The following is a 16228-nucleotide window of genomic DNA, read 5'->3' as shown; positions in this document are numbered from 1 at the left end:
CCTGGGAGGCTTTTCGGCCTAAGCTGACTGGTAAGGCAGTGTTTACCTCTGCCCCTCTCCCCATGGGACTTTCTGCCCCCCCTCTTTCAGCCCTGCCCCCAGCCTACCTGGTCCAGTTTTCCGTACCACGTCCGGAAAGCTTTGTTCCCAAAGCGAGAAGGCTGATCCATGGGGGGCGTCTCATCGATCCACCGATCCAGTGTGTTGAGGAGCGCGACGAGCTTTTCGATGGGCTGTTGGGAAGAAGGTACAGCTGTCGGCGGTTAAGCAAGCCTTGAAACGGAATTCACACAGGGCACCCTCTTCTGCCAGGTTTTCCGCTTGATAAGGCCACGCTGGGAATGCTGCGTGCAATTCCCATCACCACGGTGCAAGAAAAAAGAAGATGCCGAGACCCTGGAAAGGGTGCAGAGGACTGCAGAATCAATCCTGCCCAAATTCTAATTTGCAACTGCAACATTGGACCATCTGAAAGGGGGAGGAGGGAGGCAGCCAGGGGAGGAAAATGAAACCGAAGGAAGATGTCTTAGAGGAGGACAGGAAGCACAATTGCCTGCAACTGAAATATTTCTGTTTGGAAGGATGCCCTCCTTCCTCCCTCCCTCCCTCCCACCTGCCCTTCTTTCCTTTCTTTTTCCCTTTCTCCGTGTTTTCTCCTTCTCATCTCCCTTCCTTTCTCCTTTCTTTTCCCTTTCCCATTTTCCTCCCTCCCCCTCCTTTCTTCTCTTTTTTCCTTTCTTCCCTTTTCCTTCTCATCCTCCTTTCTCCTTTTCCTCTGCTTTTCTTCTCATCCTCCTTCCTTCCTTCCTTTCCCATTGTCCTTTCTCTTTCCTCCTTTTCTCCCCTTCTTTCCCTGTCACGTTCCTTCCTTCCTTCCTTCCTCGATCCTCCCCTCCTTCCCTTCCCCTTATATGCTCCAGTCCTAGGCTTGTTTGAGCTCGATCAATTAATTCACCAAACCTTTCCCTTCCAAACGCACAGAAGCCCTTGGGGAAAAAATCCTCAGCATGGAAAGGTGGGGAAGAGGGGGGGGGGGAGAGAGGACAAAGATAGCAGCGGTTCCCTCGACTTTGCCAGAGGCGGCTTCCTTCATGAGAAATCCTCCAGGCCCTCGGGCCAAAGTTCGGCCATCACTCACCCTGCCATGTCAAACGGGAAACTGTCAGGCCCACCAATTTTCCCAGCCCTTCAAGCAAGAGATGAGCGGAAAGGAGGGGGGGGAGGAGGGTCTGCAATTCAACCAGCGCAGCGTGCGAAACAGAGCAACTGAGGAGAACCAGCACGGACGGAGGCTTGCAACAAACGTCAAAAATAAGTTTTGTTCAAGGTGTAAAAGCAAGAAAAAAAGTCAAGGAAACCATCGGTCTGCCAATAGGAGAACGTGGCAAGGAAGCGGCGGGCAGCGGGGAGAAAGGCTCAGCCTTGTAAAAACTGGCAGAGGATGGAGGAAGCGTTGGCCGGCGAAGAAGAAGGTTCCCTCTGCAGCCGCAGCTCTGTTCCTAACCCTGGTTCAAAGCTCAGGGCAACCAAAGGCAGCCGGTTTCTGCACCGTCTCCCGTTTCAGTGGGTTCAAAAGCCCCCCCCCCCCCCCTCGTTAAAGGCCTCAGCGGCCTCGGGGTCATTAGCGTATGGGAAGGGCATGGCTGTCGTCAGCTTCCCCCAGGAACAGGGTACCCCAGATGCCTCTGAGCTCTCCTGAATCAATTTCTGCTGTTGATGGATTAGCAGCCGAGATTGGTTTGCCTGCTGGGGCGGCCGCTCGGCCTGTCTGTCTGCAGCTGAGATCCTTTTCCAAATCTCTCTTTCAAGCAAGGGGAGGAATCCCTCTCTCCTTCTCCCCTCTCCTCTCTCTCTTTCCCTCTCTCAGGAAAGGAAGGAAGGAATGGGAGCCCATTTGGCATTAGGCCGCGTGTGCTCCGGCACTGGAGATTTTCAAAAACAGACTGGGCAACCGATTGACTGGGGAGGCACCCCATGATCAGGGGGTTGGACTAGAAGACCTCCAAGGTCCCTCCCAGCCCTATGACTCTATGAGAGACCAAAGGAAGGCCTACCTCCGAGACTTTATATTCGCAGGTCAACTTCTTTCCCTTGATGCTTTCGTTCAAGGTGAGGATGAAGCCAATGTAGTCAGCATATGCCTGTTCAAAAACACAAACACACAGTCACACCGGGTTAAGAAACCGGCAGTGCAGGTAGACCTCGACTCACAGGAGTTCATTTCGTGACCATTCGAAGTTACGACGGCCCTGAAAAAAGCGACTTGTGACTGTTTTTCACACTTACGACCGTTGCAGCAATGCCCCCCCCCCCGGGTCAGGTGATCAAAATTCAGACACTTGGCAATTGGCTCATATTTATGACGGTTGGGGGGGTGTCACGTGATCCCCTTTTGCGACCATCTGACAAGCAAAGTTGTTCACTTACTAGCTTAACAACGGCTGTGATTCACTTAACAACTGAGGTGAGAAAGGTCGTAAAATGGGGCAAAACTCGCTTAACCAACGTCCTGCTTAGGGACAGAGCTTTTGGGCTCAATTGTGGTGGTAAGTCGAGGACTACCTTCTGAGAGGTTAGCTTTCTACATGCAAGGAACAGCCCTCGCAATCGTCCTTGTGGCCCTTTGGGGCCCCGCATCTCCTGCCAGAGCCCAAGAGGGCAAGCAGAGCTCTTGGCCCCTACCTGAGAGCGCTTCCACTTGGCCATGTCGGGAACCATGTTGATTTCCTTCTTGGGGATCATGAACGGGGGTTGGGACGGAGGAGGCTGCGTCTCCTCCAAGGCTTCTGGAAGAGGAAAAAGCAGATTAAACCACCACGGATCTTGGAGCCTTTCAACTTCCTTCAGGGGAGGAGAATTTCTTCAGAGGGTTTTTACATCCGTCTCTCAGCCGAACTGATTGCCTAAGTGAGATGCAAGGAGGGAAGTACAGTCCAAAGGCAGTAAACGCAGGAGATTAACTGTTATCACCCAAGAGTTAAAATCCTCGCCATCCCTGTTTCTGAACTATTCTGATGATTAAATCTGCAGGCAGGCGGAGAGAACCGTGTGGGCCCAGATGCAGTCAAGTGAAGGTTTTAAAATAAGGATTGCATTTCACTGAGGAAATGTTTCAGGTTTCTTAACAAGGAGAAGAGAGGAAAAACATAATTAAATCGCTGCAAAGCCCCAGAGAGACATTGCCCATGATGCAAAGGGAGCGCTCTTGGTTTGGAGATCCCTCTTTCAAAGCCACACGCTTCCAAAAAGCGCCATAGAAATTTGGCAGACTTCAAAGGAGAGCCTACGCTAGTGTCCCTGAGATTGGAGTTGTCGCAGAGTTGTGTGAAAAATACACAACGATTAGCTGGAGTAGCAGCAGGATTCCAACTGGCTTCCTGGCCTCGGTATGCAGAACAACAGACTTGGAAGGGACCTTGGAGGTCTTCTAATCCAGCCCCTTCCTCAGGCAGGAAACCCTAAACCATTTCGGACAAATCGTCGTCCAATTTCCAGTACCTGGAGACAGGAAGAACTGGAGAAGATAATCAAATACTAAGGCCTGCAGATAGAAATAGAAGGACTGTGGCAAATGAAAGCAAAGAATAAGCCCCTTTGGCGCAATCCCGAAACATCTGGAGCATCACTTGAACACCATCGCCATTGACAAAACCCGCATCGGTCAACTGCAAAAGGCAGTTTGATTTAGAACAGCCTACATCCTGCAACCTAACGCCATGAAACAACATCTGCCTATGGCTCCATAGGTGGGCAAAAATGCCAAATCCAGTCTGAACTGAATCGGCTGTGTGATGAACCATAATAATTTATTATTTGAACGCTTGGAACACCATCGGCATTGACAATTTCACCCTCAGTCAATTGCAAAAGGCAGTTTTATCAGCAGCGGCTTACATCCTGCAACGATATTTGTAAACCCATCAAACAATTACATCTGCCTCTCCCAGGTCCTTGGGAACGTCTCAACAAGTGAACAGAAATGTCAATTCTAGTCTGAACATCTGGCAGACTGTGCAATGGACCACAATAATTTATTACCTGAACATATGAACAGTATCAGCATTGACATCTGTCAATTGTAAAAGGCAGCTGGAACAGCTGATATCTTTATATCTGTAACACCATCAAAGAGCCACATCTGTCTATGCCAGTTGCTTAATAATAGGTGAATAAAATGGTAAATCCAATCTGAACATCTGGGTGACTGTGCAACGAACCGCAATAATGTATTATTTGGACATTTGAATACTATCAGCATTGACAACATCCCTATCAGTTAATTGCAAAAGGCAGCTTTGCTTGAAACAGCTTACAACCAATTTCGCTGTATACATGATGTACAATGACAATAAAGGCTGTTATTATTATTAATAATTATTAATTATTATTATTAACTTTATTCATTAAGCATGAAACTCAGTCATTCAAAACATTCATTCATGAACATTCAAAAGCGCATCACAAATGCCATTGACTGGTGCTAATGGTTGATAGGGGTTGCTGCCAGCGTCCTAGATATCAACCAAGTATCTTCTTAAGATGGATGATGTTCCGAGTAGCGGAGTTTTTTGCAGTTCCGCTGGTGTTATTGCAGGAGGCTGCAATTTCTTGTTGTGTTTTATAAACTTCTTGGACAGGGTACCAAGTGCCCTGATGACCTTGGGTATCACTGATTTTTATTATTATTATTCATTAAGCATGAGACTCAGACAAGTGAACATTTAAAGATGCGTCAAAAATATCATTGGTGCTAATGGTTGATACGAGTTGCTGCCAGTGTCCTAGGTGTCAATCAGGTCTCTTCTTATAATACATAATGTACTGGGGTTGAGCAGTTTTTGCTATTATTATTATACAATTGTATCACAGCGGCCAGTTGTTTCTCCGGAATTGGCATTGGTTACTAGTCGGGCCCCACCCAGGGGCCTAGGACGTCGTAACGTATTTTCGTAATATGCCTGCAGATCCAAGCAGTGCGGCTTTTTGCATTTGACTGATGGTGATTTTGTCAATTTTTAACTGTTTCAAATGTAATTCCAGTGCTTTTGGAATAGCACCCAGTGTGCCAATTACCACTGGAATTACCACTGCTGGTTTGTGCCATAGTCGTTGAATTTATTATTATTATGATTATTCCTCAGCTTTCAACACTTCACTTAATGACTGTTCAAAGTTAAAACGGCACTGAAAATAGTGACATGATCATTTTTCACACTTACAACCATTGCACCATCCCCATGGTGACGTGATTTACATTCACACGCTTGGCCACTGATTCACATTTACGACGGTCGCAGTGTTTCCCGGGATCACGCGATCCCCATTTACGACCTTCTGATGAGAAAAGTCGATTGGGGGAGGGGGGAGCCGGATTCACTTAACAACCTGTGTAAACCGACTCATCAACTGCAGTGGTTCACTTAGCAACTTTGGCAAGGAAGGTGGTAAACCCTTGGCACACTTCGCTTAACAAATGTTTTCACTTAGCAACAGAATGGTTGGGCTGGCATATTTATTCATTATTAAATTTATTATTTAAGTTTTATATATAGATATATTGTTAATATATAACAGAAAATATGACAATTACCATGTATAAACAAATGTTAGGAGTTGAAAGATTATGATTATGAATATCTAAATCAGTGTTTCTCAATATATAATAGATATATTGTTAATATATAATAGAAAATATGAAAATTACCATGTATAAACAAATGTTAGGAGTTGAAAGATTATGATTATGTATAGCTAAATCAGTGTTTCTCAATATATAATAGATATATTATTAATACATAATAGAAAATATGAAAATTACCATGTATAAACAAATGTTAGGAGTTGAAAGATTATGATTATGCATATCCAAATCAGTGTCTCGATATATAATAGATATATTGTTAATATATAACAGAAAATATGACAATTACCATGTATAAACAAATGTTAGGAGTTGAAAGATTATGATTATGTATATCCAAATCAGTGTTTCTCAATATATAATAGATATATTATTAAAATATAACAGAAAATATGAAAATTACCATGTATAAACAAATGTTAGGAGTTGAAAGATTATGATTATGCATATCCAAATCAGTGCTTCTCAATATATAATAGATATATTATTAATATATAACAGAAAATATGAAAATTACCATGTATAAACAAATGTTAGAGGAGTTGAAAGATTATGATTATGTATATCTAAATCAGTGTTTCTCAACCTTGGCCACTTGAAGATGCCCGGACTTCAACTCCCAGAATTCCCCAGCCAGCATTCGCTGGCTGGGGAATTCTGGGAGTTGAAGTCCAGACATCTTCAAGTGGCCAAGGTTGAGAAACACTGATCTAAATACTATTATTGTTATTAGTATATGTGTATAAAGTATATAAATATATAAATATAAATATATAAAGGGCTGGGCTCAATTGTGGTCTTGAGACAAGGACTACCTGTATATTACAAGAACCCCAACCCCGGGATAAGAAGGCCAAACCCCGCCCACTGTGCCAGCAACCATCATCCCCAGCCTTGTTATTATGGGATGGAGTCCTTCCAGGCCAGAGCCTCGCCCCCTCCCCCACTCTCCTCACAGCCCCCCCCCCGAGATAAAACTCCCTCAGCCATCATTTTCCCTCACGGGGGTGTTTTTTCCCTTCCCTCAGAGCAGCAAAAGGCGCCCCGGCGGCCCCGCAAGGAGGTTACGACGACCCCGTAAGGTAGGCCGTCCTTCCTCTCGGAAGGGGAATTCGCCTTCCCCCGTCCTGCCCCGCCGGGGAGTGGGGAAAGATTTCGCCCCGGGGCTGTCCCCTTACCCGGCTGCCGCTCGCTCTCGGCCATCTTTCCGGGACTGAGGAGAAACCGCCGCCGCCGCCGCCGCCTTTCAGCCCTCACCACCTGACGGCCCTGAGGAACCGCCGGCCCGCCATCTTGGGAAAGGGCAAAGCCGGCGGCGGCGGCGGCGGCGAATAGGAAAGCGCGAATAGGGAAGCCGCGGCGGCCATGTTTGTCGAGGGCCACGCCCGACTTGGCCCCCAGGGCGTCAGCGGGCGGCGACGTCGATCCGGCCATGTCGGCGAAGGGCAACGAAGCCTTCCGGGGAGAGGAGGAGGAGGAGGAGGCCGACGGGCAGTTACTACTACGTCGCGCGCGCATTGACGTTCCCGCGTTGCGCCTGTCTCGGACGGTGAGAAATCTGTGAGGCGCTACAGGTGCTCGGCCTCTAGAGGGCGCTCCAATGATGCGGATAGTTTTATCTCACTATTAAAACTCAAAGCAGCGAAGCCGAGATTTATATTATATTATTATACTAATGTTGTATTGCATTGTAGTTATAATATACATACATGCATGCATGCATGCATACATCGATACACACGCACACACATATACATATTGTATCATACTTTACATTATATTAGTGATGTAATACAATCCATTACATTAAAGCATAATGTAGTATTATACTTTACTAATACTATACTATTACTATACACTATACTAATATATACTAGACTAGTCTATTCTATTTCTATTTCTAATTCTACATAGCAATACATTAATTACATCATACCATAGTGTGGGAAGTTATCATCCAGCCCTCTCCCAGAAAAATGAAATATCCTAGGAAATATTGAAAACGCAGAATATTTCTCTGGATGTGAAAAGAAAGAAACATGCTTTAAAAGACAGAATAGTTGCCTGTAGCTTCCTGCCCATCCACACTTTGTCAATAGGCCATTGGGAAGGCCAGGCTAGCCCACTTTACATAACAAAGACTTCTCTACTGCAGCTGCAGGGAGAAGGGATATTACTCAACTCTCCACATGGCATCTGAGAACTCATCTATACCTGGATTCAAAACAGCCTAGAGAGTAGCCCCCTGCATGGCCCCATGGGAGTCTGACAACCAATCAGAATACATTTCTTACACAGGAACAGGAAACAGAGAGGTGGGACTAAACAGGGTATAAAAAGCCTAGCAAGCCCCTCCCTCAGCCTTCTCTTCTTCTCCACCAACATTGAAGCATGTGGTCACCTTTTCTGTCCAGGGCTCAAGCCATGTGGCCCTGTCCACCAATAAACCATCTTTCCAAGCAGCCTCCGTGTCTCCAGTGTCTTCTTCTCCCCACTTGGAGCCGAACCCAGTAAAGGACATTTCTTTCAACAATAGCATAATATTATACTATGGTATACTATTCGATTTACTTTACATTTATTGAATGAGTATTTAATTTGCAAGCCACCCAGTCATTTATTGAGCTGGCTGGCTACATAAATTGCATAAACACACAACTAATTTCTTTTTTATGCATTTGTTCCTTAGGCTGAGGTTCGGCTTTTTCACCCAAAACACTTTTTAAAAAAAATATGTATTGCTGCTATGTCTATGCTGCTCTAATCCCAAACTAAATATTTAATGAAATAAATGTTGTTAAAAATTAACATTATCTTCTGAATTTTGATTAGTTCCTATTCCAGAACAGGAAGAATGGAGCACTTAGCAAATGCCCAGTTTGCATAAAGTTCCCACGGTGGGAAAACACCAAACTGACAAAGCATCCAGGGTTGCCTTAGGCACAATGTTTAAAATGCACAAAACCGCCCTTTATTAAGATCCAAAGACAATATGCATCGCCATTGCCAAGGGGGGAAATGGCCAGGGTTTGTCTTAATTCCATCTTTAAAATGTTTATGCTCTGTGGTTCTTTGTTTCCCTTTGGAACGGCCCGGCTCTGGTTAATGAATGAATCATATCGATTATTTCAACTGTGTTGACTTTGGCAACTTGTAAGGTAGACAATCACTAAAGTCACATTTTATCTTTGACCCACAAGAGAGCTGCCTTCCTTGCCAGCTTTCATTCAGCCCAGGTCCTGTTTGTCTTTTGGGCATTACAACTGCCCCACCCCAAGATCTTTACCCATAATCCACATCCCTGAATGTTCACCTAACCGTGCGTCCCTCTTCTGCTTCCACCCTTGTGCTCCCTCCTTGTTTTACAGCTTGTTTATCAAGCGGGCAACTTTAAGACAGGTGGACTTTGTCTCCCAGAATTCCTCGACCAGCATGCTTTAGGATGGGTGGATTTCCAGGACGCTTGCTAGGGAATTCTGGGAATTGAAGTCCATCCCATTTTTTAAATTGCCACGGTTGAAAATAAGTGTTTTCGTTGGTGATGATTTAGCATGTTATGCAAACCCGGTTGAAGTTTTCTTAATCCTTTCCCAAAGAGACACACCCAGATTCTTTGGCACTTTAACCAAGTGGTTTCCTGACCCCTGCCCTCTCTCTTTAAAATTTGGTTAATTAGGGCAAGTATTATTAATGCATTTTGTTGTTTTGTTTCTGTGGTATCTGTACGGAATGGACTACAGATGATGTAACATTCTAATATTTACCTAAGTTGAAATAGAAGGAAAAGGAAAAAAAAATACATTGGCATTAACTATGAGGTGCAGTGACGGCATTAATAAACATAAGACAAGTTTAGTTTTTGCCTCCAAAGTTAAATATAGTACTGTAAAGCAGATACAAAGAGCTGCCAATTAATGCTGGGAAGGATGGAGGGCAGAAGAAGAAGAAGAAGGGGACGACAGAGAAGGAGGCGGCTGGATGGAGTCACTGAAGCAGCCAGCAGGAGCTTAAATGGACTCCGGAGGATGGGAGAGGGGTAGGGTTAGGACAGGAAGGCCTGGAGGAACGTGGTCCAGGGGGTCGCGATGGGTCAGACACGACTTCGCAACTAACATCAAAAGCTGAATACTTAACAGCGAGGTCTCTGCTGCGCTGTTCCTTATCCTTGTTTGTGCCATAATGAAGATGGAGGGGAAAAAGATTATAGGCAAAAACGGCAAGAAGAAAAATAGAGGGAAGGGGGGAGGAAATAGTATGGAAGGAAGACAAGAAAGAGGGGAAAAATAAACAACACACGAGGGAGAGGCAAAAGGAAAAGAATAAAAGAGGAAAAGCAAAACGGAGAAGTGGAGAAGAATGACGGAATAAAAGGAGAAGGGAAACAATGAACGGATAAGAGAGGAAGAGAAAAGAATGAAATAGGAAAGGAAGAAAGGGAAAGTAAAGATGGAAAGAGGAAAAAGGAAAAAAAGGAATAAAAATTTAAAAAAAGGAAAGGTGGGGGGAATGCAAAAGAGAAATAATAATCCCATTTGCTTCCAAGCTTCCCTCCCCCACCCCTTAACTTAAAGCACCGCTCTCCCTTTCCGGAGATCTCCTGGTGGTCTCCCATCCGCGCGCCCTTAAAACTTGCTTCCCAATCCTTTTGCATTGAGGGGGGGGGAGGCGTCTTTCGGTGGGGGTGGGGGGGACCTTGCCCTTCCCAAGCATGGCGGGGGGGGGGGCGGCATGCCCTGGCCAAAGATGGCTGAGCCTGGGACTCCGCCTCCCCCCTCCCTCCCCCCCCCCCAAAAAAACAAAGCAGCCGCGGGAGGGGCCGAGGCTGCAGGTTGCGCCGGAGCGCGGCTGCCCTTGCGGACTTTGCTCGGTGGGCAGGGCCGTTGCGCGGGTTTTTGCAAAAGGAGCCCCCCGATCCTGCCCCGGCGTCATGCTGACCTTCCTAGCCAGGAACATGGTGAGTCCTCTTGGCCAGGCTCCGCGGGCGCCCGCTTGGAGGAGCAGGCGGCTGCCCTTCTGGCTTGAGGATGGGGTGCTGCTGCTGCTGCTGCTGCGCGGGGAGGGCTGGGGGATCGCGGGCAAAGGGAGCCCCCTCCGCCCCTCCCCTCCTTTTGCAAACCGATTGCCCGGGCTGACTTTCGCTTTTGCGCGCGGGGTCGTCCTTGCAAAGGGGGAAGAGGAAAAAGTGTGTGTGTGTGTGTGTGTGTGGTTGCGTTGTTGTGTTGTTCCTGCTGGGCACCCCTGTTTTGGGCCCTGTTGCATCCAGAGTTGGTGGTGGTCGTTTTTTTTTGCAAGGGGGGGAGGACAAGGGGGCGTCCGCGAGGCTTTGGGTGGGACAGGAATATCCTCCTTGCGCCAAAGGACTCGCGTGAAACCTTGGCTTTAAGAGTGGGGGGGTTTCATTGCACCCCCTTTTGAAAAATGTGGGGGGGGGACATCTCATTTTTGGCTGTCTCGGAAAAGGATGTTGCCTGTTTCGTTTGTGTGTTGCGGTTCCAGTTGTGAATAAGAAACAGAAGAGCAAAATAGTTTTTCTTTTTTAAATCTGGCAAGAAAATAACAAAAAAAAGAATCACAACCCCGAAGCAAAACAAGGACCACAATTTTGTGAGTCCCGCACACTTACCATAGTTCGTTTAGCGGCCCTTTCAAGATGACGACGGCGTTGGGAAAAAAGTGACTTACGACCGTTTCTTTACGCTGCATTATGGGCCCCCCATCCTGTCACCAAAATTGAGGATATATATATATTTTTGGACAACTGGCAGATATTGGGTTTTATGCTCTGTGGGTTTGCCCTGCCTGCCCCTCCCTCCCTCCTGCCTTTTAATAATTAGCTGCTTTATTAATTAAGCCAGTGTTTCTCAACCTTGGCCACTTGAAGATGTCTGGACTTCAAGTCCCAGAATTCCCCAGCCAGCATTCGCTGGCTGGGGAATTCTGGGAGTTGAAGTCCAGACATCTTCAAGTAGCCAAGGTTGAGAAACACTGAATTAAGCAGAGCATGAAGGGGGAGCTAATTAGCTTCCTCCTTGCGGTGGGAGGGGTCAGTTTCGGTACCGTCCCGCTAAAAATTAGGATGATTTTATTAGCGCCAAATGTAATCGACGTCTTGCAGAGGTGTTAGTCCTCACATTTTGCGGCAAAGGGGGCCGTGGCATTCGCCGTTAAGCGGTGCAGTCGTTCACCCAAGCATCGCACGGCCGCGACAAGCTTTCTTGCCGTGGTCGTTGAGCAAATCACTGCAGCCGTTAAGCGAATCCCGCTTCCCCCTCCATGGCTTGTGAATTTGCCGGCGGGGAGGGTTGTGAGTCAGTCGATCACATGACCCTGGGACAGAGAAACTGTCATAAGTCCATGCCAGTTGCCCAGGGGTGGAATTTCAATCAAGGCACCGCAGGGACGTTGCGATGCTCGGGAGTCGTACAAGGAGGAGTTGAAAGTCACGTTTTTTCATCAGCCAAATTTTGAATGGTCACTAAATAGATGATCACAATCCGAGGACGTCTGTAACGCAATGCAAAATTTGAAAGCACCCTAAAAAGCCGCCTTTGCCAACAGTCCTCGACTTACGACCACAATAGAGGCTAAAATTGCTAAGCGGGAGACATTCGTTAATTGAGTTTTGCCCCGTTTTGAGACCTGCCTTGCCGCTGTTGTTAAGTGAATCGCTGCGGGCGTTGAGTCAGCCACACGGTTGTTAAGCGAATCCGGGCTTCCCCGTTGACTTCGCCCGTCAGAAGGTCGCAAAAGGGGACCAGGGACACTGCAGCCGTCATAAATACAAGTCAGTTGCCAAATGCCCGAATTTTGATGCTTGCGACGGTCGTAAAGTTTGAAAAAGTCATCGGTAGCTTTTTCCAGTGCCGCTGTAACTTGGAACGGTCGCTAAAGAGAGCAGTGGCAAGTAGGGGACTATCGGTCGAAGCAGACCTTCCAGTGTGCATGTTTGGCCTTTCACAATCCTCCTTGGCTGGGCCGGCTTCCAGGAAAACTTTGGAATGAGTAATTGTATTAATTAGACTTCAGAGAAGCACGGAGCGCTAAGTGGCCCGGCCTAAATTATTTTGGGGTGTGCTTGAGGAGGAGGTTGAAACTGGGGCTCCTGCTTCCTGAAGAAACACTTTTCCCCTGTACGGATTCAGTTTCGGGCATCTTTATTGCCATGCAGGGCGACTCCGGTCGATGCCAATCCCGAATGGTAAGAGCTGTCGGGCATCGTAGCCCTGAAAAGGCGATTTGGGGAGCCAGGCATAGCTGGTTTCATGGGGATGCCTGCCCTGTGCGGAGAAGGGTCAGACTGGAGGACCACAAGGGAGCCTTTTCCAACTCTTAAGCTCTTTCCTTCAAAGGAGATTATTTCTTGCACCGGCAGGCAAAGGAATCTGCAGAGCGGGCTGGTGAAGGACAGCTAGCGCAGAATTTAAAAGGAAAAATAAATTTTAAAACAGCAGAGAATTCCCACGCCGGCAGGCTGAACGTTAAAAATTGCTTGGAAACTGCCGGGAGGGGAAAAGTTGTTTAACCGCATCGGGTTGGCAAATAGAAACGGGTTGCACCCTGCTTTTAAAAAGTGCACCAGGAACCGTAGCGAACTCGTAACTGGTTGGGTTTGCGGTAGCAAAATAATAATAATAATCAGATTTTTGTTTAGCCCCACAATCTTATTAACAGAGAGAAATTTTATGAGGTGCATCAGCTCGGTTTGAGTGTAGGCTAGAGCAGTGTTTCTCAACCTTAGCAACTTGAAGATGTCCGGACTTCAACTCCCAGAATTCCCCAGCCAGCAAATGCTGGCTGGGGAATTCTGGGAGTTGAAGTCCGGACATCTTCAAGTTGCCAAGGTTAAGAAACACTGGGCTAGAGAAGAGGGTTTAATCATGGGATAGTTTTTAATCTGTTGAAATGAATCTGTTCCTAATCTTGTCTCGTTTTAATTTGCATTAGTCTTTTTCTGTCTGCCTTTTTTATAATCCGTAAGCCGCCCCGTCTTCAACTTACAGGGGCCGTGGGTGGCACAAATATTTAATAAATAACCCGTAAATCGTCATAAAGTAGAATACAAGATGATCGGCTTTTGTTGGTGGAAAAATGAGGCTACCAGAGCACCTGGTTTTGATCCGGTAGGTAGCCTAGTTTGCTTCCTGGGATGCCTGGGGAAGGGTTTGTGTGTTTGTGTGTGTGGGTGTGATTAGTCAAATTACATAACAAGGCTGCTTTGTCGCCAACCTTGTTGCTACAGTTACTCCTCGACTTACGACCTCCGTTGGGGTGGGAGCTTTCATTGGTGAGCAGTGTGGTTGTTAAGTGCATTGTGCTCAATTTTACAACCTTAAAGCGGTGGCAAAGTTAGACGGCATCCTAAAAAGCAGAGACAACAAAAGTGCGTCTAGTCAAGGCTACGGTTTTCCCAGTTGCAATGGATGGCTGTGAAGGTTGGAGCATAAGGAAGGCTGAGGGCCAAAGAATGGAGGCCTTTGAACTCTGGTGCTGGAGAAGAAGACTCCTGCATTGAGTCCCTTGGACTGCAAGGCCATCCAACCGGTCAGTCCTAGAGGAGATCAACCCTGACTGCTCTTTAGAAGGCCAGATCCTGAAGAGGAAACTCAAAGACTTTGGCCACCTGATGAGAAGGAAGAAGGACTCCCTGGAGAAGAGCCTCATGCTGGGAAAGATGGAGGGCAAAAGAAGAAGAAGGGGACGGCAGAGAAGGAGGTGGCTGGATGGAGTCTCCGAAGCAGCTGGCGTGAGCTTCAATGGACTCCAGAGGATGGGAGAGGACAGGAAGACCTGGAGGAACGTGGTCCATGGGGTCGCGATGGATCGTGAGGAGATCAACCCTGGCTGCTCTTTAGAAGGCCAGATCCTGAAGAGGAAACTCAAAGACTTTGGCCACCTGATGAGAAGGAAGAAGGACTCCCTGGAGAAGAGCCTCATGCTGGGAAGGATGGAGGGCAGAAGAAGAAGAAGGGGACGGCAGAGAAGGAGGTGGCTGGATGGAGTCACCAAAGCAGCCGGCGTGAGCTTCAATGGACTCCAGAGGATGGGAGAGGACAGGAAGGCCTGGAGGAACGTGGTCCATGGGGTCACGATGGATCGTGAGGAGATCAACCCTGGCTGCTCTTTAGAAGGCCAGATCCTGAAGAGGAAACTCAAAGACTTTGGCCACCTAATGAGAAGGAAGGAGGACTCCCTGGAGAAGAGCCTCATGGTGGGAACAATGGAGGGCAGAAGAAGAAGGGGACGGCAGAGAAGGAGGTGGCTGGATGGAGTCCCCGAAGCAGCCGGCGTGAGCTTCAATGGACTCCAGAGGATGGGAGAGGACAGGGAGGCCTGGAGGAACGTGGTCCATGGGGTCGCGATGGGTCGGACACAACTTCGCAACTAACAACAACAAATGAATCCAGCTTCCCTTGTTGACTTTTGAGTGTTGAAGTTGGCTGGGACAGTCGCAAAAGGCAGTTGTGTGATCATGGGATGCAAACATGCCAGTTGCCACGCGCTGCAATGGTCGTAAATGCGAGGACCGCTTGCAGGTCGCCTTTTTTTTTAAGCACGGTTGTGGCTGCAAACCGTCGCTAAACAAATGGCTGCAATTCAAGGACTACCTGATTTTGAAAGCCGGAGCCTCCGTTTTGTTAGGGCTTTTGGCAGCTGCGTAAATGTATTTTTAGCGCATCTATAAATAAATCACAGGGGATATTGATTGCATTGCTTTTCTCTAATTGCAACGGTGGCTTTTAATTTTGCCTGTTAATTTTGGTTGGGATTACACAGTGAGCCCCGTTGGGGAGGTTGACTTAAAAATAAAACCTCCGTACCTACTTTCTAATTGAGATTTTGCACTCTTCGGCTGATCTGTTACTAAAGTAAATGATTAGCCTGAATTTAAAAAGTTAAGCTCCCCACGTGGATTAATCGTTACTCCAGAAATCTTTTCAAAGTTTTGCTGATTTTGTTACGGGATCATTTGGGTGTGTGTGTGTGTGTGTCAGATAAGGTGGAAAAACAGTGTTGGTCTTTCCCAGTTGTTAAGGGGCTGCCCCAAAGAAGAGGGAGTCCAGCTGAGGGCAGGACAAGAAGCAATGGGTGGAAACTAATCAAGGAGAGAAGCAACCTAGAACTAAGGAGAAATTTCCTGACAGAACAATTAATCAGTGGAACAACTTGCCTCCAGAGGTTGTAAATGCTCCAACACTGGAAGTTTTTAAGAAGATGTTGGATGGCCATTTGTCTGGAACGGTATAGGGTTCCCTGCTTAGGCAAGGGGTTGGACTAGAAGACCTCCAAGGTCCCTTCCAACTCTGTTATTCTATTCTATTCTACTCTACTCTTCTATTCTATCTTCTATTCTATTCTATTCTCTCTTCTCTTCTACTCTACTCTAAGCACCTGAAGGCAGAACAAGAAGCAATGGGTGGAAACTAATGGAGGAGATAAGCAATTTAGGACTGAGGAGAAATTTCCTGACGGTGAGAACAATTAATCAGTGGAACAGAAGTTGCCTCCAGAAATTGTGAATGCTCCAACACTGGAAGTCCTTAAGATGATGTTGGATAGCCATTTGTCTGGAACGGTATAAGGTTTCCT

The 16228-nt window shown here is 46.9% G+C and overlaps 2 protein-coding genes across 4 annotated transcripts in view; one reads left to right on the top strand and one right to left on the bottom strand.

Moving 5' to 3' along the window:
- Nucleotides 1–11390, bottom strand: part of PTPA (protein phosphatase 2 phosphatase activator) — a 24578-nt gene extending 13188 nt beyond the window's left edge. The window contains exons 1-4 of one of the 2 annotated variants that reach the window (XM_032233043.1): nt 11265–11390; nt 2683–2786; nt 2055–2141; nt 108–233 (exon numbers count right to left, since the gene is read on the bottom strand). In XM_032233043.1, coding sequence (XP_032088934.1) covers nt 108–233; nt 2055–2141; nt 2683–2742 — 273 coding nt within the window. In that variant the 5' untranslated portion in view covers nt 2743–2786; nt 11265–11390. Of the gene's footprint in view, nt 1–107; nt 234–2054; nt 2142–2682; nt 2787–6819; nt 6951–11264 lie in introns of those variants that run through there. The other variant, XM_032233041.1, reaches the window with a different exon arrangement.
- The window catches only part of CRAT (carnitine O-acetyltransferase), a 21695-nt gene continuing 15924 nt past the window's right edge, over nt 10458–16228 (top strand). The window contains exon 1 of one of the 2 annotated variants that reach the window (XM_032233039.1): nt 10458–10595. In XM_032233039.1, coding sequence (XP_032088930.1) covers nt 10569–10595 — 27 coding nt within the window. In that variant the 5' untranslated portion in view covers nt 10458–10568. Of the gene's footprint in view, nt 10596–12658; nt 12840–16228 lie in introns of those variants that run through there. The other variant, XM_032233038.1, reaches the window with a different exon arrangement.

The sequence above is a fragment of the Thamnophis elegans genome, chromosome 16, assembly GCF_009769535.1.
Source record: "Thamnophis elegans isolate rThaEle1 chromosome 16, rThaEle1.pri, whole genome shotgun sequence".
Taxonomy (NCBI): domain Eukaryota; kingdom Metazoa; phylum Chordata; class Lepidosauria; order Squamata; family Colubridae; genus Thamnophis; species Thamnophis elegans.
Note: the sequence above shows the minus strand (reverse complement) of the source record. Positions and strands in the feature narration are given on the sequence as shown.